Source organism: Geotrypetes seraphini, chromosome 8 (genome assembly GCF_902459505.1).
Source record: "Geotrypetes seraphini chromosome 8, aGeoSer1.1, whole genome shotgun sequence".
Taxonomy (NCBI): Eukaryota; Metazoa; Chordata; class Amphibia; order Gymnophiona; family Dermophiidae; genus Geotrypetes; species Geotrypetes seraphini.
The window spans coordinates 16,800,330-16,825,893 of record NC_047091.1 but is presented as its reverse complement, the minus strand read 5'-3'; the positions used below and the strand labels follow the sequence as shown (position 1 = coordinate 16,825,893).

General features: G+C 43.3%; 1 protein-coding gene across 1 annotated transcript; it reads left to right on the top strand.

Annotated features, from left to right (window-relative positions):
- Window positions 1-23,611, top strand: CCER2 (coiled-coil glutamate rich protein 2). The gene is made up of 6 exons (XM_033954014.1): window positions 1-270; window positions 6,012-6,058; window positions 12,078-12,171; window positions 17,989-18,057; window positions 20,622-21,547; window positions 22,851-23,611. Exons 1-6 carry the CDS (start codon window positions 225-227, stop codon window positions 22,932-22,934), a joined length of 1,266 nt encoding a protein of 421 aa, XP_033809905.1. The 5' UTR covers window positions 1-224; the 3' UTR covers window positions 22,935-23,611.
- Window positions 23,612-25,564: the final 1,953 nt, after the last annotated feature.

The window sequence follows — 25,564 nt, the reverse complement described above, 5'->3', positions numbered from 1 at the left end:
TTGAGCATCGGTCTCAGACATAGATCCTGAAAGCCCATATTAGTCTCTCACCCCTCCTTCAGGGCCACTAAGGACATTTCCCACCTCCCTGAAAGCTACAGACCTTTTACGTATACAGTATACTTTTGTATGACAGTTTCCATCCTTCTCGTCTTCCCTCTTTTGCTTTCTAGCGCCGTTAGAAGAGGTTGGATTTTCAGCAGTTTTGCCACCACAACCCCAAAATGATTTCTGCCGGATGCTTCCTGCTTGTTTGCTTAGGCCTGCAAGGTAAGAATTTTACAGTGTACTCACTCTTAATATGATTGCTATTTCCATGCCCCCCCCCCTCTAAGATTCTCTGGTCCGAATAGGTCTTAAAGCCAGCAAAGTGTCAAGGGTAGATGGACTAACTTTCTGCAATTTATGTGATATTTGGGGAAACATCACTTAGAAATCCCACATGTTTTACCCAGAATCTGTTTTATATTCAGCCCTAAAATAAAAGCTTTTCAAGTTTTCTGTTTTTTAAAAAAAATTATATATATTATGCTCTGTTTGGGAGCAGCATTTGTTTTGTGGGTTTTTGTTTAATTAATTGAATAACACAAACTATCATCCCAAGACGATCCGAATCTTAATCGTTTCTGACTGAAGACCACCCTGAGGGACTTCAGCACCATGGACAGAAGTGCGAAAGTTCTATAATTGTTTAAGAGAATGAGAGGCAGTTAGGGCAAAGGGGGGATTAATAAAAAGGGTAGGGGTCAGCAGATGGGGCTAGTAGGGCCTGGCATGAGCAAAGATGAACTAGATTAAGGTACACATTCGAACTGGGATCGGGAAAAATAACTTTAAAAAAAAATAAATGACAGCATCTTTGGTGAATAAGGAAACAGGACTGCAGCCTGTACGAGTAGATTTACTTGGATCAGATACATCTCTAAATAGTTGAAATTTCCTTTTCCAAAAGTATTTATTCTCGAATGGAGAAGATTCTACAGTTTGAACTCTATAGCGCTATTATGCTTATAGCAATGTTCTTTGAAGCAGGGACTCCTTGCAATTGTGTATAATGTGTTATAATGCATCTTGGTTTACAGCGCTATAGAAATGTCTACAAACTAAAAATTTTTTTAGAAGAGAATCAGTCTGTATGGACAGTTCAGATCATTTCATTTTGAACTTTAAAAACTGACTCCCATCCCTCACTTCTATGACAAGTAATTAAACTGTGACACAGGGAACATTGCTTTGGGACGAGTTATCACAGGATGCTTGTGGGCTTGCATCTTAACACTGGCTCTGCTGTGACAGGTTAACATGAGAACATAAGAATAGCTTTACTGGGTCAGACCACAGGTCCATCAAGCCCAGTAGCCCGTTCTCACGGTGGCCAATCCAGGTCACTAGTACCTTGCCAAAACCCAAGGAGTAGCAACATTCCATGCTACCGATCCAGGGCAAGCAGTGGCTTCCCCCATGTCTTTCTCAATAACAGACTATGGACTTTTCCTCCAGGAACTTGTCCAAACCTTTCTTAAAACCAGCTAAGCTATCCATTCTTACCACAACCTCTGGCAATGTGTTCCAGAGCTTAACTATTCTCTGCGTGAAAAACTATTTCCTCCTATTGGTTTTAAAAGCATTTCCCTCAAAGTTGAAAGGGATGTGTGTGTGTGAGGTGGGGGGTGGGGGGAGGGTCTCCATGTATCCTGGAACTCTTGCTCAACACAGTTTGGCAGCCAATGTACAGTAGAAATAGGTTTTTTTGTGTTGGTTGTTTTTTTATTTTTTTTTTGGGAGGGGGGGGGGGGGTTCTCCAAATATCAAGTATCCTGGAAAAAGCACCTGGTAAAGGAAAACTCTGTCACATCTTCAGTTGTTAGTATAAGAATAAATTTCCCCTCCTACCATCCCAGCTGGGACAAAAGAAACAGCCATGTTAATGATGAGAGATTTTTAAAGCATCCTTAGCCTGAGACAATGAGAATTCCAGGTTTTGTACTTAGTTGTGGGGGGAAGGGGAACAGGTGGTTCCAGTACTTACCTTTATCAGACACAAACTAGTCTAGGAATAATGTCATGCAGAAAACAGAAAACTAGGGTCTCCAGTAGAGGTCTGCATGGGAATGGGGATTGTGGGAATGTTGCGGGTCCCGCGGGAATCCCTCCCTAACCCACGGGATTCCCATGGGGACCGCCCTCTGGCTCACGGGACTCCCACAGGGATGGAAGGCTTTGGAAGCAAGGTTCGTCCATATATATAATGGACACGTCAGCCTTAGTAAAAGAGGGGGTTTATAAGTTAATTACCTGAACAGAAAACAAAAAAAAGGGTTCCACCAAAGAGATTCCACAAGGAAAACAGCAGCGCAAACACAAAAGAAACTGTGGATGATCCTGTCAGAAGTAATTGCTGCTTTTTATGGGGATGGGCGGGGATGGAGGTAATTCCTTGCAGGGATGGGTGGGGACGGAGAGGATCCTGACGGGAATGGGTGGGGATGGAGAGGATTCTTACGGGGACGGGTGGGGACGGAGAAGATCCTGGCGGGGATGGGTGGGGACGGAGAGGATCCTGGCGGGGACGGGTGGGGACAGAGAGGATCCTGGCGGGGACGGGTGGGAATGGAGAGGATCCTGACGGGGACGGGTGGGGATGGAGAGGATCCTGGCAGGGATGGGTGGGGACGGAGAGGATCCTGGTGGGGACGGGTGGGAACGGAGAGATTCCTGGTGGGGACGGGTGGGAATGGAGAGGATCCTGATGGGGATGGGTGGGGACGGAGAGGATCCTGACGGGGACGGGTGGGAATGGAGAGGATCCTGATGGGGATGGGTGGGAATGGAGAGGATCCTGATGGGGATGGGTGGGGATGGAGAGGATCCTGACGGGGACGGGTGGGGACAGAGAGGATCCTGATGGGGACGGGTGGGGATGGAGAGGATCCTGACGGGGACGGGTGGGGATGGAGAGGATCCTGGCAGGGATGGGTGGGGACGGAGAGGATCCTGGTGGGGACGGGTGGGAACGGAGAGATTCCTGGTGGGGACGGGTGGGAATGGAGAGGATCCTGATGGGGATGGGTGGGGACGGAGAGGATCCTGACGGGGACGGGTGGGGATGGAGAGGATCCTGGCGGGGACGGGTGGGGACGGAGAGGATCCTGGCAGGGACGGGTGGGGACGGAGAGGATCCTGGCGGGGACAGGTGGGGATGGAGAGGATCCTGACGGGGACGAGCTGGGATCGGTGGGATTTCTGTCCCCATGCAACTCTCTAGTCTCCAGCCTCCGGTAGCAACTGAAAGGTACATTCTGAAACAATAGTGAAAAAAAATATCCAAGCCCAAGCTCTTGAATTTCTGTGGCATATCTCCATAAATTAATATGTTTTGCACATGAATATAAATCTTATTTATTTATTTAATTCATTTTCTCTCCCGTTGTCCCCAAAGAGCTTAGAACAGCTTACAGGTTAAACATACATATTATATAGTTGACAGGTTACAATTTGACATAATTACAGAAGTTGTATCCTAACTTGATACAAACTAGGGATCTAGTACAAACAATTAGAGTTTCCAGGTTACAATTTGCATAGTTATCCTTGACGGTGCATGTTTTTCCAATACGTTTTTAACCTAATGTGACATATTGAGATCTAGTACCAATATACATTTCTCTGTAATCTATTTGTCATGGGCAGGTAATGGCTGTTATTTATTTTCTGTGTACTGTAGCCTGCTAAAATGTGAATGTAAATTTCCCATAAATAAAAATAAAGCAACTTCCAACCTTACTAATGTGGCTGCATTATTTATTTATTTTTTTTAATGGAGGGGTGGGGGGGAGAAAGGGTTTTCTAGTATTTACACTGGATTGGCCACCATGAAAATGGGCTACTGGGCTTGATGGACCATTGGTCTGACCCAGTAAGGCTATTCTTATGTTCTTATGAGATGGGGAAAGGATGAAAAACCCAGAAGGGGAAACAGAAGGAGAGGGTGAAAGGACTGAGAGTAGGAGAGAGGATGACAGTGAGAGGAAAGGAAAGGAGAAGAAGAGTAGAGATGAAGAAAAGGGTAGGGTGAGAGAAAGGAATGGGGAAGAAGAGAATTGGAAGATGGGGACCCAATAAGAAAAGAGGACTAAGTTGAGAAGAGGATGGAGAGAAAGAAAGAACAGGGGATGGGAGAGCTTGGGAGAAGGTCCTGGATCTAGGTGAGAGAATCTTGCTTTAGTTCTATTCCTTCTTCTACCACCCTCTCAAAATCCACCTGATCTCTGCCGTACGGTCCTTCTCACATTCACCCCACATTCGTTTTCTCTTATACAAACTCGTCTGCCTGCCCTTCTTCTCTCACACTTTTATTATTATTATTTATTGGGATGGATTAAGTGCCTTTATGAAATGATTTACCCATGACGATGCACCCTTTTACCTTCTTTTCACATGTGAAAGGCCACCCAACCAACCCCGTCTCTCATTTTCTCCCGCTTCTTCTTACCCACCCCCAGCTGATCCCTCTCTCAGCTTCACAGTCCTTCTCAACCCATCCCAAGCCAATCACTGCAGCTTTTTCTCACCCTTCCCATGTGTATTCTTGTCCTTACTGCTTAGGATGGTAATAGGAGAAGGTGAGCAATTATACATCCAGGGTCCTGCTTGTGGTCTGACTCACAGAAGACACTTATATTGTTGCACAATTAAAAGTATGAGTTTTTCCTTACGTGGTAAAAGAGTGAACAGCCTAATTCACCTAAAACAGCCTAATTCTTCTGTCTCTGACAGCCTGAGTAGCTTTAAGGGGGTAGATGGGGCGGAAGGGGGAGGGGGAGAAGATTAGACATCATATTTCTGGAAACGTCAATCGCTCCTCCTAAACTTACTTGCTCCACTTCATCACTGACGCTGAAACCGTGGATTGAAGACAAAGTTTTATTTTATTTTTCTTTCCAGCTTATGATTTATCTTTAATCTTATCTATTGTTTTGCCTTTTGTCTTTGTTTTGTTCTATTTCTATCATTTAAATTTCTCCAGAATTCTACTGTTCAACGGCTCCCCCTTCTGCTTCTATTCCTTTCTCTCCTCTCTTCTACCTTCCAAAGTATTTAGATCAATGCTGTCTTGTTAAAATGTTTATTTTATTTTTATTTTTCCTCTAACTCTACTTTTCACTTCTCTATTACCCTCCAGGTACTTTAGTTAGATTGTGAGCCTTCGGGACAGTAAGGGAATTTTTCAAGTACCTTTCTTATTTCTAATCTTAATGTATATTTTCTGTAAACCGCTTAGAACCTAACGGATGTAGCAGTATATAAGAAATAAATTACATTATATTACATTACATATGGCGAGTAAAAGTGAGATATGCATCCACTTATATACCACTTATGGCCTAAATGGTTTACATTCAGGTACTCAAGCATTTTTCCCTGTCTGTCCCGGTGGGCTCACAATCTATCTAATGTGCCTGGGGCAATGGGGGGATTAAGTGACTTTCCCAGGGTCACAAGGAGCAGCGTGAGTTTGAACCCACAGCCTCGGTGTGCCGAGGCTGTAGCTTTAACCATTGCGCCACTCTAGAAATCAAAATGTAGCAGCAGTGAGCCAAGTAGAGGACAATGAAGCCATTGTGACATCACCGATGAGGCTGGCTCTTAGGCATTGGTGGAATGAGGCAGTATGATGTCACAATACCAGCTCTGGTTATCAGAGGCTGAAACACTTCACATTATTTATTTAATTTTCTATACTATTTTACAAGGGGAGCTCAGAATGGTTTATATGAATTTATTGAGGTACTCAAGCATTTCCCCCGGCTGTCCCGGTGGGCTAATATGCTTGGGACAATGGGGGATTAAGTGGCTTGCCCAGGGTATTATTCTTAAAGGCAGACTGTGAAGTTCAATATGAGAGTTGGACTTTGCAAGTCTTGTCATCACTGGATAGTTGCAGGAGTCCAGCAATCTTACTTCTCTGTACACTTTTCTGTGCATTTATATAACTGTATCTTCTTTTTCAGTCAATTCTGTGCCGTTGTCCACTCGGCTTTCTGAAGAGGAAGAGAAGGTAAGAGACAGATACATGAATATCTGATTCAGAAATGCCCAAGCAGGCTGGCACTCAGCAGTGTAAACACCTTTCCTATCTGCAGTGGTGTACCTAGGGTATGTGGCACCCGGGGCCCATCAATTTTTGATACCCCCCCCATGTAAAAAAATATTTTTTGTAATAACCATGAAATGGAATAAATGGTCATAATGAGAAACAGGCAGTGAAAATTTTCTTTTATTGAACCTCATCTATGTAACCATTATTCCAAACATAACATAAATTATGTCTGAATTGTCATGACATCAAAAGTACATATGGAGTAGTTGCAGGTGATGCTTGGGACAGTTCTGATTGTGTTAGTTCGGTTTTATGTGTTTTTTGAATGGAAGGGTTTTTATTTCTTTTTTGAAGGTTTTGTAGTCTGTGGTCGAGGTCAATAGGTTGTAGAGTTGGGGGTGAGTGTTAGGAGGTTGTCGAACAGTTTTTTTTCTTTTTGACGATTTTGGTTGGAGGGTGTGTGAATGGTGCGTAAGTTCTCCTATGTCTGGTTGAGGTGGATTTAATTATTTAGCTGAAGAAATTAGTAAACCCCCCCCCCCATTCCACACATATTAATTCTCTTCCGTTTTTGTTCCCATTCTAAAAAAACACTGATAAGTTCCCAGAAAAAAAATACATTAAAATAAGAAGTGAAAACAAAGGCCCCTACAGATGAGAACATTACATAAGAATAGCCTAACTGGGTCAGACCAATGGTTCATCATGCCCAGTAGCCCATTCTCATGGTAACCAATCCAGGTCACTAGTACCTGGTCAAAACTCAAAGAGTAGCAACATTCCATGCTACCGATCCAGGGCAAGCAGACACTTCCCCCATGTCTTAATAACAGACTATGGACTTTTCCTCCAGGAATTTGTCCAAACCTTTCTTAAAATCAGCAACGCTATCTGCTTTTACCATAACTTCTGGCCACTTCATTTTTAAGCTTAGATCTTTCCTTCCAAACAGAGACCTTGCTAGATGTCAAATACAGCACAAGGTAACTTCACATGGACTTAGCTGTGCAGGAAATGTGAATCTCCTCATACACCCACCATATAGTGCAAAAATGTGCAAAGGTCTGTTTTTTTCTTTCAATCACACAAGCGGCGCTGTTACAAACATATTCTGAAGGTCAATGCTAATGTTAACAAAGTTTCCTTCCTTGGACCACAAGGAGATACTGACAAACCACTGGAAGAGATTCCAAAACAACTACCCAGGCACAACATCCAAAGACCCACTCAGTTTGCGAACCAGTTGAGTGGAGTGGACTAACTGGGGGGTGGAAATGGGCCCGGAGTTTGCTCAGCAGAATTTCCCAGACCACCTCTTCCTCTCAACACATTAACACGCTGCCACCACCACCACCATTAGGAACACCTTACTGGGTAGGCCAGCAATGCTTATAAACTTTATAAAACACATTATTATATTTTCTTATAAAACACATATTTTAACTGAACTCTCTGACATCCTCAGCCTTGCTAATCACAAAAATAGAAGGAAGAAAAGTTCCCGTTTCCTGCTGTCTCATGTCCCCGGCCTATACAATATTTTTCTTCTGCAGACCCTTCAAAAGTCTGACCAAATCCTCGTTTCACTTGCATTATAAAGTATTGAGGATGCCATCTCTCCCCAATCCCAAGTCCTAAAGTTTAAGACAGTAGCGCAAACTAGTGCTGCCCGATTTAAAAAATAAAAAAATAAAAAAATTTTGATTCGATTCAGCCTATTGAATTGGTTTTTCGATTCAACTTTCCTGCCCAATTGGGTGTTTTTATTTTTTTCAAACATCCTGGTGGGTTTATTTTATAGCTTTTTCACCCCCCTTTGGCTTCTCCTAACCACACTGGCGCTGTGGTGTAATAAAATAAAGAAACAAAAAGGACTTTTCCTCTCTCTGTTAAATCCTAGCTCACGTTTGCAGTCTAACACCAGCTTTGGCAGGATACACATTTCAAATCTGACATATTGTAATCACAAAACAGAAAATAAAATTAGTTTTTCTACCTTTTGTTGTCTGGTTATTTTTCAAATCTTGTTGGTCCAAGGTTCTGGTTGTCTTCTGATAACTTGCTTGCCAGGGTCTCCTTCTTCCTTCTTTCTGCATGCTAACCATCCATCTGCCATCTCTGTCCTCCCCATTTCCCTTCCCTCCCCAGGAGGTCTGGCATCTTTCCTTTTTTCATCTCCCTCCACAGATCCATCTTTTCTTAACTACCCTTTCATCCAACATCTCTCCCTCCTTCCCCACCACTCCAGGGTCCACCATCTCTCCCTTTCTTTTCCCAACTACCCTCCTATCCAGTATCTCTATCCCCCCCCTCCACACCATTCCTTGTGTCCAACTTCTCTCCCTTCCTTCCCTAAAAACCATGGTCCATCATCTCTCTCCCTCTTCTCTATTTTCAGACCCATCATTTCTTCCCACCCAAAGTCCGGCATATGAGCATCTCTTTGAACCTCCCATTCCCTCCATGTACTTCTACACCAGGGCCCCCCCTCCCTGAAGGCTTGTCCCCCCTTAAAGGTCTGCATTCCACCCCTGAAAGCCTGTCCCCCCCCCGAAGGCCTGCACCCCCCCTGAAGGCCTGTCCCCCCCTTGAAGGCCTGCATCCCCCCAGAAGGCCTGTCCCCCCCCCCCTTGAAGGCCTGTCCCCCACCTTGAAGGCCTGCCTGCCTGGCCCCTTGAAGGCCTGCCTGCCTGATCCCCTTGAAGGCCTGCCTGCCTGGTCCCCCCTTGAAAGCCTGCCTGCTTGTCCCCCTGGCCTGCCTGCCTGCCTGTCCCCCCCCCCCGAAGGCCTGTCCCCTCCCTTGAAGGCCTGCCTGTCCCCCCCTTGAAGGCCTGTCCCTCCCTTGAAAGCCTGCCTGCCTGTACCCCCCCTTGAAGGCCTGTCCCCACCTTGAAGACCTGCCTGCCTGTCCCCCCCACCCTTGAAGGCCTGCCTGCCTGGCCTCCTGGCCTGCCTGCCTGCCTGTCACCCCCTCCCACCTTTGAAGGCCTGCCTGCCTGCCTGCCCACCCCACCCTGAAGGCCTGATGTCCCGACCCATCCCGAAGGACCGCTCACCCCCCTGGCCTCCCCGCACCACCTACAGGTAGAGAAGCAGCCGCAGCAGGATCGCGATGCCAGCGATCCCTGCGCTGCTTCGGAGCTGCTTCCTCCGCTGTGGCCCCGCCCCTCATCTGACATCAGAGGAGGGGCGGGACCGTGGCGGAGGAAGCAGCGCCGAAGCAGCGCAGGGATCGCTGGCATCGCGATCCCGCTGCAGGCTGCTTCTCCACCGCAAATGGTGCGGGAGGGGGGGAAATCCGGATGTCGGAGGGGGGAACTGGACGCCAAGGCCGGGAGCACCCCCTTAGGGCTTGCACCCGGGGCGGACCGCCCCCCTTCCCCCCCTTGGTATGCCATTGCCTATCTGACAGTTCTCCAGTCCTGGGCGACAGACTGTTCCAGACCCACGTTTCTTAAGCATTTCAGTAAAGAAAAATCCTCTATGCAAAGGAAAGTCAAAGACTTTCTCCATTTTGTTGATGAACAAGATAATCCTATCTAAAAAATAAAAATCAGCCTTTCATAGAGCAGGTGCATGTCAGATTTCTGACTCGTAGCCACAAACAAAAACACAGAAGAGCACCTCGCCTTAGAGTACAGACATTCAAACAAGAAAGACAAGGAAGGTGTCTTTTCAACCCAAAAATAAAGTCTTTATTTGAAACGGTGCTCCCAACAAAGAATCCCTGTTTCAGTGTATAGGAAAACACCTTCCTCGACTGCACAAGTGTCCCCCTGAGGAAGGCGTTTTCCTATATGCCGAAACAGGGATCTTTGTTGGGACCACCATGTCAAATAAAGACTTTATTTTTGGGTTGAAAAGACACCTTCCTTGCCTTTTTTGTTTGACTCGTAGCCATAGCCATATCAGACTAAGATCTTGCCAACTGCTTAGGGTTAACTTTGAGTATTAAATTGCTTTCATTTGCATCTCAGTTTCAGTTACTCTGTGACATCGTGCGATAACACATTTTGGGGTCCTTTTATTAAGGTGCGCTAACCGATTTAGCACATACTAAAGATTAGCGCCCGCTAAATCGGTTAGTGCACTACAGTAAAACCTTGGTTTGCGAGCATAATTCGTTTCTGAAGCCTGCTTGTAATCCAAAGCACTCGTATATCAAAGCAAATTTCCCCATAGGAAATAATGGAATCTCAGACGATTTGTTCTACAACCCAAAAACTTTAATACAAAATACCACAAGTACTTGTATTGCAAGACCTTGCTCATTTAGAACAGTCACTACACTCTTGTAGAGAGAGAAGAACCATCGGCTCAGTTGTAATGAAGTGACGCGTGTATACTGTATGTACTCGTATTGCAAGACTTTGCTTATTTAGAACAGTCACTACGCTCTTGCAGCGTCAGAGAGAGAAGAACCATCGGCTCGGTTGTGATGATGTGACGCGTGTATACTGTATGTACTCGTATTGCAAGACTTTGCTTATTTAGAACAGTCACTACGCTCTTGCAGCGCCAGAGAGAGAAGAACCATCGGCTCGGTTGTGATGATGTGACGCGTGTATACTGTATGTACTCGTATTGCAAGACTTTGCTTATTTAGAACAGTCACTACGCTCTTGCAGCGTCAGAGAGAGAAGAACCATCGGCTCGGTTGTGATGAAGTGACGCGTGTATACTGTATGTACTCGTATTGCAAGACTTTGCTTATTTAGAACAGTCACTACGCTCTTGCAGCGTCAGAGAGAGAAGAACCATCGGCTCGGTTGTGATGATGTGACGCGTGTTTACTGTATGTACTCGTATTGCAAGACTTTGCTTATTTAGAACAGTCACTACGCTCTTGCAGCGTCAGAGAGAGAAGAACCATCGGCTCAGTTGTGATGATGTGACGCGTGTATACTGTATGTACTCGTATTGCAAGACTTTGCTTATTTAGAACAGTCACTACGCTCTTGCAGCGTCAGAGAGAGAAGAACCATCGGCGCGGTTGTGATGATGTGACGCGTGTATACTGTATGTACTCGTATTGCAAGACTTTGCTCATTTAGAACAGTCACTACGCTCTTGCAGCGTCAGAGAGAGAAGAACCATCGGCTCGGTTGTGATGATGTGACGCGTGTATACTGTATGTACTCGTATTGCAAGACTTTGCTTATTTAGAACAGTCACTACGCTCTTGCAGCGCCAGAGAGAGAAGAACCATCGGCTCGGTTGTGATGATGTGACGCGTGTATACTGTATGTACTCGTATTGCAAGACTTTGCTTATTTAGAACAGTCACTACGCTCTTGCAGCGTCAGAGAGAGAAGAACCATCGGCTCGGTTGTGATGATGTGACGCGTGTATACTGTATGTACTCGTATTGCAAGACCTTGCTTGTATATCAAGTTAAAATTTAATAAAATGTTTTGCTTGTCTTGCAAAACGCTTGCAAACCAGGTTTCTTGCAATCCAAGGTACTAGGAATTGTCTGCCCTGATGTGCCTGTGTGGAATATGCTTCACACACCTGCTTTCTGAACAAACATTAAATACCGTAGGGCTGTGTTTGCATGCCCTCTTTCAGAGAATTAAAATAGATATGAAACCCCAGAAGAGGATGAATGTAGCTGTGGTCTTTGAAGCAACAGACAATCCTCTTCTTTGTGTTTTCTTTTCATTCTGATTGCCTTGGTGTCTGGTTTCTATGTATTTGATGTTAGCGGTGTTCGTGCAGCAGAGTATTAATGTGGACTCTGTTGGAGGATTTCCAGGGTCTGATTACAAATGGCAAAGAATATATGAGGATTGCATTCTCGTTGGTTCTCTCTATATCCTGAAAACATTTCCTGGATGGACAAATGGCACGCAGATGATCACCTCAGTTTCATCATTTTATTGTTAACCTGCAAAAGCACTGTGGCCATAATGAGGTCGGCATTAGCCTCGTCTCACTCTCAAAATAAACATTCATTTTATCAACCCCTGTTCAGGTCACACAATGCATCGTAGAGGTTCTGGTGGATTCTGTGTCCAAGCCCAGTCCGGGTGAAGTCAGCAGCGAGTGCTTGAAGATCCTGAAGGAAGGTAAAGAATGGAGTAGCCAGTAGCAGATGCTGTACTCACTATACATGACATATACCGTGTTTCTCCGAAAATAAGACCTATCCTGGGCCATAGGAACAGAGTCATAAAGGGGAGATACATGGGGATGGTATATGGACATGGGGGGGGGCAATGCTGGACACAGGAGGGAGTATACAGATACAGAAAATAGGAACACAGAAGGGAGATGGTTTGTGCGGATGGGATCAGATGGTTTGTGGGGACGGGACGGGGACCGAGCTCGCGAAGACTGATCTTGCGGGGATGGGGACTGAGCTCGTGGGGAGGGACGAGCTCATGGGGACGGGGCGGAGATGGGGACAAATTTTTTCCTCGTGTCATTCTCGACCTCCAACTATTCTTGTTTATCCATCTGTGAATTCATCTCATGCCCCTGAGTTTATTATCATTATCGTTTACGTTTTCCATACTTTTCCAACTGCAAAGCACAAAGTAAGTTTCAACCGATTAGCATCTGCATCAGAAAACCACCTCAGAATAAACACACTAGAAAATATACAATTTATTTCATTTTTTTTCCACTTCACAGATGCCACTACCTGGAGGCTCAGAGTGGCAAACGTAAAATCATACCAATAGCATATAACATAACATAGCATAACTTAATTTTTCTATAGTGCCTTAACCCTTTCAGGACCAAGGGACATATTTGTCCCTATACATTTTGATTGGGATAGTCTACAGTTCTAAATTTGATATGTACGGATTCCATAGGATACTGCCTTTATGTAAACAAACTGGTTCCGACATTCATTCATTAGCGTCGTTGCCAGATTGACGAGAAGATTCACTTGCCACACTGTCCATAAGCCAGAAGTGTGATTTTTAAAAAAAAAAAAATAATAATAATGATATTTCACAAAAAAAATCAATTTTTTGGCATCTGCAAGCCCTTTTTACCATAAAAATGTCGTCAAAACCACAAAAATTGGCCTACGATCCTTATGGTCCTGAAAGGGTTAATCAAAAGAATTCTAGGCAGTTTCCAAAAAAGAAAAACTGGACAATCAGTGAAATACAAAATAATAACAAAAGGAATACCGGCTGTTATATTAAAAAGAAATTAAAACTTTAAAATTAATGGAGTAAAATTAATTATATTAAAGATTAAGAGATAAATTTGTCAAATAATACTGTCTTAATTTCTTTTCTAAAAGCGCCATAGGACAGCATGGCTCCACTGATATAATTACCCAACTAGGGCAGAACATATGAAATCATAAAACTGCAAACAAGAAACAGACATCCCTTAACCCACCCAACTCTCTATCAGTCATACTGTCATAGCATTCATTTAAATCATGCAGCAAAAGCCATAGCAAAAAAAAAAAACAACCAAAACTAAATTTAAAATAAATAAGTAAGGACGGCAAAATAAAGAATGCAGGGATACACGTTTTGAAATGATTTTGGTACATAGTCTATGTCATCAACAATGTTCTAAAGAACAAGGCATGCAGCTTGAAAGTAAAGTGAAGTGAAAGGCTACTTACCTCACCGGAGGTCTGATGTGGTACAACCCCCCCCCCCAAAAAAATAAAATAAAATAAAACCCACAAGATTACATTGTATATTTCAAAGCAAATAACTTTTTATTCTAGTAATAAGTATTATAGCAGCATTTGTCAAATCAGAAATAAATCAGTTTATATGATAGATAACCCTTACCTGTGCCCTGTCAAAAAACCCAAGCCACGAAGGAAGAAGTGAAGGAGGGGGTAAGGGTGTTGGCACAGTGAGCTTTCCACAGCAGCAAAAGACGTAAGAGGGGTGAGTCCTTGTCGGAGCTGGAAAGGAGACCAGGATCCTGCTGCCACGATGGAGTATAGTCCCTACAACCATTCTTTTCTGTAGGCATCGCAGCTTAGTTTTGTAAATATGGATTGCACATTTTATAAACACACAGTAAACAAAAATGCCAATCTTAAGCAGAGCTTGTAAGGTGCAGAATGAACTAAGAAGCTTGTGGATACTGTGGATTCATTGTATAACTGATACCAAACTCCTGTGAAATTCCTCTGTGTCTTATCTCTGTTCTGTACCTTATTTATTACATTTAGTTGGATATTCAGAAAGAAATACCATGAAGACAAACCATAAGCCAAATACCTGAACATTAAAAATCAAATCATAATACAAAAAAAAAAAAAAAAAAAGAAAGAAATCAGTTTGGACATATATAATGGAGAGAAAAAACCTCATACGAACAGTGCCGGCAACTTTCTGTAAGCATGGTGCAGTTTTACTAAGGAAACTCTGTCACAGCATGGGGGTTTTATACAGATCCTTCCCCTGGCTGGGAATATGTATCCAAAGGTTAATCTACTGAAACAAAGAACCATATATTTCAATGGTAATAATTTGAAATGAAGGAAAAGATCTCAGAGTTGCCACTCCCAGGATAATAATAATATTGTAACAACAGCCCGGATCGCTTTATGACAATACCCGTTTATAAGAAATAACCCTGAGGAAGCCGCTTGAATGTGGCGAAACGGGTTCCCGTTGGTTGGGATACAACGGGACTTCACGGCGAAACTATCCTGCCGTTGTATACTACATCATATCAAAAAGATAAGTGCCAGTAGTAGGCCTTTTTTTTTAATGTTACTTTTTGCAATTTTGCACAGCCTGTTTGCACCAGTAGGCTAGGTTTGCACTAGCCACTTTAAAAATGCTATTGGCATAGGTTTGAGTAAGGCATGTTTGTACTTTAGGCTTTTTTGCACAGTATCAAAAATTTTAAAAATACAAAAATAATTTATTTCTCTTTTTAATAATTTTCTGCTATCTTTAGAGTGGTAGCATTGCTGGATAAAATTTGTGATTAATGACAAATTAAGTCTAATATAATAAATGATGAAGGTTTTTGATCAATAGATAGAGGAGTGTGTGGCGCAGTGGTTGGATCTACAGCCTCAGCACCCTGGGGTTATGGGTTCAAACCCCGCGCTGCTCCTTGTGACCTTGGGCAAGTCACTTAATCCTCCATAGCCCCAGGTACGTTAGATAGATTGTGAGCCCACCAGGACAGATAGGGAAAATGCTTGAGTACCTGATTGTAAAACCGCTTAGAAAACTTTGATAGGCGGTATATAAAATCCTAATAAACTTAAACTTAAACTTAATCAATGAAAGATACCACATGCCACAATTCCCTGGGAGTGGCAACTCTGAGATCTTTTCCTTCATTTCAAATTATTACCATTGAAATATATGGTTCCTTTGTTTCAGTAGATTAACCTTTGTGTGGATCTAGTTGATAGTGGTTAATCTGTTCTCTTGTTTTGTACTATATTTGGGAATATGTATCACCCTATTGGATAAACCAAATGCCTATCTAACTCTCTCCTAGTCCACGCCTCCATTCTTCCCTGGGGGTCTCTGGACAGGCATAGCTTCTAGAACTTTCTTCTTCTTTAATTTTCCATTCTTCACACGGGTACAGCATCACTTTATCAGTTCTTAGGTTCCCGGATGATGGAGTGTCTCGCTAACTTGCATTTTCCTTTCAGCAATGGTTGGTGCCCTTGGGACACTGTTTACAGCAAGAAATCCACACACTCACATGCCACACATTAGCATCTCAGCATCTGAACTGAAACCAGTTTATACAAGCCCGTGACTTTAATAACTTCAGCAAAATGTAGGAATAGGTCTCACAACCTGTAAAAGTCTCCCGTAGGCTCCTGTCATCTATCTCAAAAGGTAGGTGCTATTTTGGCTTATGGACGGAAGGCTGCTTCAGAAAGCCATGATTTTAGTAGTTTTCAAAGACTAGAAGCTTATTTGAGCATTCCAGACAAGGGACTTCCATAGGCTAACTTGGAGCTAAGTCTCTGGCTCTCTGAAACAGTTCCTTAGGTAATAATCAGTAGCATAGAGAGTGCTGCCTGGAGCGGTAGCGCCCCCCCCCCTTCCTTCCCAACCCCCCTGCTGTGTACGCTCCCCTCCCCTTCCCCCATACCTTTTTAATCTTCCCAGCACAAGCAGCAACACGAACTTGCTGCACACGTCATGTTGGCTCTGCCTATGACATCACTTCCTTGGCACGGGACCCAGAAGTGACATCAGAGAGAGCCAACACTGACACGGGAAGCAGGTTCATGGTACTGCTCATGCTGGGAAAATTAAAGAGATATGAGGGAAGAGAAGGGGCACATACGTGCAGCAGGAGGGGATCAGGAAGGAACGGGGGAGCAGAGAGGAGGGTGGATGCCAAAACAGCACCCAGGGTAAGACCACCCCTCCCCCTTACTTTGTCACTGGTAACAGTACAATTTAGTAAGGATAGGCAGCCCAAAGATTTTCATGTTGTTTTGTTTTTCCATTTCATTCTTCATTTTTGTTTTAGTTAGTCTTCATTTTCATTGTGGGGGGTTACACCGTTAAGAGAATACACTCTTTCAAAATAATGTGCCCATTATCAGGAAAGAGTGCACCCTCTTTGCAAGAAATGTGCCCTATTATTAGTGAACACAAAAAACCACGGGTCTTTTCTGTTCATCAACAACAGGCAACAATATGGGTTATGATTTTGCTATTGCCCATGTTGCAAATGACAGCTTACAACTTATGAGGTGCCACTGAAAAGTTCTAAGTCCAACGAACAAATTTATGGCAGTCTCCATCGATGGCTATACGCTTAGTCCAGTGATATTCCATTTTTTTTCGTTCCATCAAAAAAAATTACGGAATGAAAAAAGTGGAAAATCGCTGGACTACCGTATTTTCACGCATATAACGCGTGCGTTATACATGATTTTTACAAACCGTGCATAACCTTGCGCGTTATACGCGTGAGCGCGTTGTACAATGTTTTTTTTTTCATTCCGATCCGGCATCCCCCCTGCGAACCGGCATCCTCCCCCCGCTCGCATCACCCCCCCTCCCCCGCGATCCTACATCCCCCCCAGCACCGCAAAACATCACTTACCCGATTGGGCACCGGCACCAGCACCAATGCACAGGACGTGCCAGTGCCAGTGCACGAAGATCCTCCCTCGTTGGTTTGGGCTGGGCTGGGCTGGGCCGGGCGGTGCGAGAGAGATCCTCCTTCTTCCTTGTGCCGGGCTGGACTGGGCTTTGAGCATTTGCGCATGCTCAAAGCCTTCTGGTCTCGCTCTCTCCGCCCAGCCCAGCCCAGCCCAGCAACAACGAGGGAGGATCTTCGGGCACTGGCACTGGCACGTCCTGTGCATTGGTGATGGTGCCGGTGCCCAATCGGGTAAGAGATGTTTTGCGGTGCTGGGGGGGGATGTAGGATCGCGGGGGAGGGGGTGACGAAGCAGGGGGGAGGATGCTGGTTCGCAGGCCAGAAGAGTAAGCGGGAGTGGGAGGAGGTTATAGCAGTATGCGCGGTATATGCGTGTGCGTGCTATATAAATTTTTTTTACAGAAATGCTTTGGACCCGTGCGCTGTATGCGTATGCGTGTTATACACGTATGCGCATTATATGCGTGAAAATACGGTAAGTATACCTTTCTTTTTTCTAAATTTTTGATTAATTAGATACGTCTGTGTTCTTTATATCTTTTGGCTTTTTTTCATTAGTATAATCTTTTGTTAACCGCATCGAGCTCACGGTTCTGTGGTCTAGAAATCTGATGTTATGTTGTAGTCCTTGATGGAGACTACCCCAACTTTTCAGCGGTCCCTCGTTGATGGACTTAGAGAGCGCAGAGAGCATCCATTAGTTATAGTACAAGCGTTCACTGTCTGGAAAATTTCTCCCTCTCTATTCTCCAAACTCTATATCCGATGTCTGCATTTTTCAGATGAGAGAGTCTTGGCAATGATGCATCACCAGCATTTCCTGAAGGAACTGGAGGACATGGCCCATCGAGGTAAGTGAAGAATCTGTTCTCCCACTTCACTCCAGGAGTTTTCAACTATGGCCCAAGATTCTGTAAAAGATACCTAAAGTTAGTGGATGCTGTGGATGGGCCATTTGGCCTTTATCTGCCATCATGTTACTATGTTTCTATAAATAATTTGTTTTGAGGCATAAACGTGAGACTAATAATAAATATATTGAAAATACGTTTTGTCAAATTCAGTTATGAGCAGGGATTCATCCAGACCAAAAGTACATAGATAAAGCTGACAAACTAAAAATCAAAAAGATGAAAAAGGAGAAAAATAAACCTCAATTGAGGGTCGTTGGGACTACACAAGTACCCAACCATCCACTCATCATCACGGGTTTATAAAAAACTCCAAAACATGTATAAATAATCAATTCTCACATCTTTCATTCACACGAAATCTTCTTTTTGTTATTTTTCACAGTCTTTTTTATATATAGTTTCAGTTTAAATGTCAAGCAATAAAAAAGGCCCGAATCCCAAGCTTAACCACATTAATTGGCGAGGACTACAGCTGAATGTAATCAGTATAAGCAGTTTTTAGAGATATGCAGCATGTATCTGAAATCGTGAAAAAATACACTCATCTGAAATCGAGGGTTTTCACCAAGAGGCTTCCAACTCAAGATCCCGACAGAAAAGACTTTCTGTTTCGCCCGACGAGGGCTACTTCAGGGGAAAGATGCCAACTCCAATATCTCTCTGCTTCTAATTATCTGCTGGAAATAGAGCCGACTCCTCTCAAGACGGTACAGGGACTGAAAGACGCGCCCGGCTCGAATAAAACACGAACCGGGCGTCTTGACGTCATCAACTACGTGATGCACGATAGGCCAAACACACACCCTTCTAACTAACTACAAAACAGACCCCAAGAAGGAACCTTTGAAATAACTTTCAAAGAAACGGCTGCCATTCATAAGCTGTATTCAAGCCAACTGGCTCTAAGGTTTGTAACCGACTAATCCATTGTTGTTCCTTCTGCCATAGCATTCTTCTACTGTCCCCTCTTCTCTGAGTAGGGCGTAGTTTCTCGATAACCCAACATTTTAAGTTCTCAAATCTATGGCCAAATTGGGTACAATGAGCCACTATCGGGGCTGTTAATTTCCGAGTGTTCAAACAGCTTTTATGTTCCGTAATTCTAGTGGTTAAGGTCCTTGATGTTTGACCTATATATAAACGGTCACATGGACATTGAATCGCATATATTATATTCACAGATTGGCATGAAGACGTCTGATGTAAAACGATGCTCTTGCCATCACTGGGATTGATAAAGCTGGAAATAGTCAGCATTATGTCACAATTTGAACAATGGCCACAAGGTTTGTGACCCTGGATGTTATCTGGATTTTCTCCTATAAAATCTTCCTTAGATGTATGGCATAGTAAATCACTAAGATTTTTATTTCTTGATTGTGAAAAAATAAATCTTTTGTTTTCAAAACAAGGTAGCGTTTTTAATAGGGGAAGATGTTTTTTATATTTCTTGATCACCTGTGATGACATACGAGTTTGTTTAATCACACATGGAATTATAACATCATCTGAATGAGGTCTTTTGTAGTCTAACAATGTTTCTCTAGGATTGTATAACGCACGTTTTTTAGCTCGTTTAACTATGTTTTTAGGATAATCTCTTAACAATAATTTATGTTCCAATATCTTTGCTTCTTGTGTGAATTTATCCTTGGTGTTACAAATACGACGATACCTGAGAAATTGCGCAAAAGGAATGCTGTTTTTAAGATGAATTGGATGCATGCTGTTAAATTTAAGCAATGTATTTCTGTCAGTTTTTTTGCGATGGACTGAAGTTTCAATGTGAGAATTGATTATTTATACATGTTTTGGAGTTTTTTATAAACCCGTGATGATGAGTGGATGGTTGGGTACTTGTGTAGTCCCAACGACCCTCAATTGAGGTTTATTTTTCTCCTTTTTCATCTTTTGATTTTTAGTTTGTCAGCTTTATCTATGTACTTTTGGTCTGGATGAATCCCTGCTCATAACTGAATTTGACAAAACGTATTTTCAATATATTTACTATGTTTCTATAACCATAAAGTTCTATGACATCACAATGCAGGTGTAAAGAGCCTTAGCTAATAGGGAGAGGAGGAGATTGTGGATGGGTTATTTGGCCTATATCTGCCCTCATGTTTCTATGGTATGTCATATGTAATACACAAATAGGTACAGCTCTGGAAGTACTGTGGTGCAGGATTAGCAATGATGCAGTACATCAGAAGGCCTTGAAGTCATTATGGTGCAGGACACATTATGGAAGTGCTCTTGTCCAATGGCATTAGTCTGGAAATGCTTAATAAAGGAATCAATTCTCCCTGTGCTGCCAGTGTGTGGCAAGACAATTAGAAAAATTAGAGATTCCAACAGAAAGCTTAATTGGATATTGTTCAGATCCTTGGAGGATGATCTGTTGCATGAATAAGTAGAGGGACCACTTCATCCCCTTCTCCAATACCTCCATAATATAGCATTAATGTTGGAAATATAGATATTCTTTTTCCCTATAATAGAGAACTCCAAACACAGACTTGGGCATGAAGGAGGACACAGTATGTGGGAAAGTGAGAAAAACAAAGACGAAGACCTGAAAAAGAGAGATGCAGAGGCAGCTTCAAAACGAACATCTGCTGAGGGCAATGGACAGGAGGAGCTGAAAACAAAAGATGCCGAAAGCAAACAGGAACGTGAAGATGTGAAAGAGTTTGAGAAAAGCAAAACCATAGAAGAGACAATAAAAGAGCATAAAGTGTCTGAAGGGGAGAAAGAAACCAGGGAACTTCTGGAGGAAGCCAAAGAATTCCTGGAGGATGAAGAAAAAAAGAAGAGAAATTCACCTGACAAAGTGGAGAAGAAAAATAAAGGATTCCAGCTGAATGAGATGCTGGAACGACATCATACCAGTAAGAGAACTGGGGGCATCAAGAGGCTTTTTAGTGACGAGGAAGGCAGCTTGGAGAATGGAGAGAAATACCACCATGGGGAGTTTCTTGGAAACCATCACCACCACCTTCATCACCACCAGGACCATCATGGAAACCATCAAGACTGGGAGAAAGAAGAAGATAAGAGATCTGGTGTCCAGCCAAAGAGCATCCACAAAAGGATGGATGAAAAAGCCAGTGACGAGGAGACAGCCCAGTTTGAAGCAGAAGAGAAAGGAGTAAAGGTCTCTGACTCTAAAACCCACTTGCATGGTATTCATGGAGATCAACATCTGGACAGCAACCTCTGGGAAGACAAGAGGCATTCCCATCGCCACCAGGCAGACAGTGAGGATGAGGAACTGCGGAAGAGACACCATGAGGAAGAACCCCATCATAAGAACATGCACCTCAACCATGAGACAGAAGAGGAGGAGGAGGAGGAAGAAGAAGAAGAAGTAGAGGAAGAGGAGGAAGAACGAGAAGAAGAAGAGAAGGAAGAAGAGGAAAATGAGGTAAGAGCTGCTTCCTGATCCTAAACAGATGTTTAACAGTAAAGGAATACAATTCACTGATAGAATCGATTCCTATATGCTATTAATTTTTGAATCCTAAACATTGTGACATCAGGGTGTTGTATTACAGATCCACATTTGGACCCCTTCATTCCTTCATCTATTTTAGAAAAATCCCCAAGGACAGAGACATGCAAGATAAATTCAGTGGCTCTGTTTATTAAAGGTTCTGTCCTTTATTGTGTCTATGGGACAATTGTATAGTAAGTACAGTCCTAAGATGTGGCATTATATATGGTCCTAAATTAAATCCCCCCCCCCCTTCCTCAACAAATCAGCGCTATTATATTTCTAGAGGAGAAGCTTTAAACAAGCCACTGTTATGGGCTGGGAATTGGACTCACACTTTTCTGGTATCAAGAGCTCAACAGGAGCTGTATGCCAGTGCCAGTTAGACCCATAAGCTAGGATTGCCAGGGTATAGAAATAGTCCGACAAACTGTTCGGGTCTGGGGAACTGGACTGTAGCCTGCAGCAAAACAAGATGGCGCAGCAAGAATGCATAGTTGCATTTATTTATTTGAGTTTAGATCCCGTCCTCACCAAAGAGCTCAGAACGGGTTGCAGTTTTACAGTCATGGAATTACAATGCACAATTGCATGAGATCGCTCTTGGAAAATTGTTTGGACTTACAGATTATTCTGCATGGGGATACGATGGTACAAAATTACAAGAATACAAACACAACAAAGATTGTAGCAAGTTACAAGCTTATAACACGATAAGAGCATCGTTTGTGCATAGATGATCAGGAAACTTCTAGTATCATGGTCGCAGAGGTATTCCAAAGAGGCAGGTGCGGGGGTCACTAAGAACTAATTCATAAGCCAGTTTCCCAATAGAAGAAACAGTTCCTGGTTGCATCCATGGGCTGAATGCACTCTACTGGCACGGGATTTACACTCATCAGTTATGTCCCAGCACTTCCCACAGCTGTAACAAGAGAGGCCAGTCATGCAAGGTGCAGAAAAGGAACCAAAATGCAAGTACGGGCCAGCAGTGGGTGAAAATGCAGAAGAGCTGTTCAGGTTGGAACGTTGCAGGGAGAGAGAGAATTTGGAATGAATGCTTGAGAAGGAGGGAGAGAAGGGTGAGGAACAGGATAGGGTTTTACCGGTAAATAAATGTCTTCGACCCAGGCACTCAGATGCATGCCAATGCTTATGGTCTCATTACGGGCTATCTCGGACTCATGTATCTGTTGCTAGTTTAATATTCTCTGTTCTGCATATCTTCTAACAGGAACGGGAGCTGGAAGACCTGAAAGATATCGAGTTTGAGCTGAAGAAGGCTGCAGAAAAATTGGGTGAACTCCAAAGGGGTTAACCTGTGTTGGAGGAGGGGAAGGCTCTCCTCTCAGCTTCAAGAGACCACCCTATGCAGATTTTTCCTTTAGTATCTGTACATACTGAGGCTTTTTAAAATAATTCTGCCAGGCTTTATACTGTTATAAATAGCCAAAAGCACCTCTGACCTCCAAGTTCCTTGCTGCATGTACACTGATTTATAATCTCTCAACAAACAGCAGGGTCAGGAACAGGGGTTTAGGGACTGGCCACACCCCATCTTCTCCACAAGGGCAAAAGTCATGGATATCTCAAGGGAGGGGAATTAGGTGACTCCCAGGAGTCCTCAGGGGCGGGCTGAGCCTGACCTGGAGTTGCTCCAGCCCATTCCATCTCTGGATCTGTCTTGTTTTTCTTGCAGGCACACAAAGGGACTGTGTTAGCACATTTTTGTATTTTCTAATCATTATAACAACAAAAAGGGATTTACCTCCCCCCCCAACAAGCAAACAAAATCATACTATAAACCAGAAAGTCATTTATTACACCCTGTTTCAAGACCCCAAAAAGGAAGAAGAATCCAACAGAAGTGACAGGGAAGTAAAAAAGGAAAACCAAAACAACAAACTGAACCTATAATCACCTAGCCCAGTGTTAGGCAATTCCAGTCCTCGAGAGCCGGAGCCAGGTCAGGTTTTCAGGATATCCACAATAAATATGCATGAAATAGATTTGCATCTCAAGGAGGCAGTGCATGCAAATTCATCTCATACATATCCATTGTGGATATCCTGAAAACCTGACCTGGCTCCGGCTCTTGAGGACCGGAATTGCCTACCCCTGACCTAGCCAGACCTGTCAACACAATTTGAATCATGTGAACATTAGCGTAGGGCAGGGGTGTCAAAGTCCCTCCTCAAGGTCTGCAATCCATTCGGGTTTTCAGTATTTCCCCAATAAATATGCATGAAATCTATTATATACAAGTTAGGGAAATTTGAACATGTCTCCCCTCTTCTGAAAGAATCTCACTGGCTTCCCATCACACACCGTATTACCTATAAAACCGTCATGTTGGTCTTCAAAATTAAACTCTCCCATCAACCATCTTTCCTCGATAAGGTTCTCATCCCTCTGTGCCCTTCACGAACTCTCAGATCATCTGATCAGAACTTACTTTTCATCCCTTCTATAAAAGAATTTTTCTATACTAGGAAATCAAATTTTTCAGTAGTAGCCCCAACCCTATGGAATGCTCTACCATCTCATCTCCGTCATGAAAAATTAATCGATAAATTTAAGACTAACTTAAAAACGTTTCTATTCCAAGATGCATTCAATTGCACTTGAAAATTCCTTCTTAAATTAACCAACCGCTTTCAAGAAGCGATCCCACCCCTAATGTTCTTTCCTTCACTTTCCATTTCCTTTCATTTTTTTTTTTAATTATTATTTTACCTCTAACAATGTAACTTTAACCCACTCCTCCCTTCTAATCATCACTCTCAAGTTCATTTTGACATTGTCTTCAATGTACACTCCCCTTCCTTTTTATAGATATCTCTTTTAAACATCATTTTTTATCACTATTATAGCATTTTATTGTAAACCGGCTAGATACTCGTTGATGGTCGGTATATTAAAAATTAATGAAACTTGCATGCACTGCTTTCATTGTATACTAATAGATCTCATGCATATTCATTGGAGAAATCCTGTAAAACCTGACTGGATTGTCACCCGACTTTGACACCCCTGGTGTAGGGTTACCATATGGCTCCAGAAAAAGGATGACGGATTGAGACATCCAGGTTTTCCTTCCGTTGAATCCATCTTCCATTTTCTGGAGCCATATGGTAACCCTACATTAGCGCCAATCATCAAGGCTTCAATCTCCTCCTTGACGCTACTGCAACCCCTTTTTGAGTGTCTGTTACTCATTGGCTAACACATGTGCACATCATTTCCTGTGTTTCTGAAGTGGCTTTTTGGTTTTACTGGAGAATCGTTGTCCAAGGACAGATACACTGTGAGGCTGAGATGTGCAGAATTCCAGACGACTGGTAATCAGAACAGATCCCAAAGATGCAGAATGTATGGAACCTCAAAGCGGACCCACAGGGTGATTCTGTCTATGTGTCACCAAAAGGCAGTACTGTTTCAACTTTTTCCTTCTGGTGTGCCCATGGCACAGCCTGCATTTGAGCAAAATAGCCACGTCAGGCTTCTGCCACTTAAATTCCCTGTATTTTGCAGCAATAAAACTGTTTTGAAGGTCTATACATTCTGTAGCACAGACAGAAATATCCCCAGACGCTGCACGAGTGAATCAAGAGCATACAGTAATTCCTCCTTAATTTCTTGTGCCCGAAGTAGAGAATGAGACAGGCACAAATTTTTTCACGTCCCTGCAGGAACTCATTTTCCCGTTCCATCCCTGCGAGCTTTGTCCCTGTCCCTTTCCTGTAAGCTCTGCCTTAACCGCACAAGCCTCGGACACATGATCTTAAAGTGCTTGAGGCTTGTGCAGATGAGGACGGAGCTTGCAGGAATGGGGCAGAGGCAGGGACAGGAAAAAGAACTCACCGGGACGGGAAAATTAGTTCCCGCGGGGACGGGAAAAATTTGTCCCTGTGTCACTCTCTAGCCAGAATGTCTTCTCATCATGGG

What these genes read in the sequence shown, in the direction of transcription:
- CCER2 (XM_033954014.1), top strand. Translation starts at nt 225, where the DNA reads ATGATTTCTGCCGGATGCTTCCTGCTTGTTTGCTTAGGCCTGCAAG. An exon ending in TGTTTGCTTAGGCCTGCAAG is followed by an intron (nt 271 to 6,011) that starts GTAAGAATTTTA and finishes CTTCTTTTTCAG; the next exon opens with TCAATTCTGTGCCGTTGTCC. An exon ending in AGGAAGAAGAGGAAAATGAG is followed by an intron (nt 21,548 to 22,850) that starts GTAAGAGCTGCT and finishes ATCTTCTAACAG; the next exon opens with GAACGGGAGCTGGAAGACCT.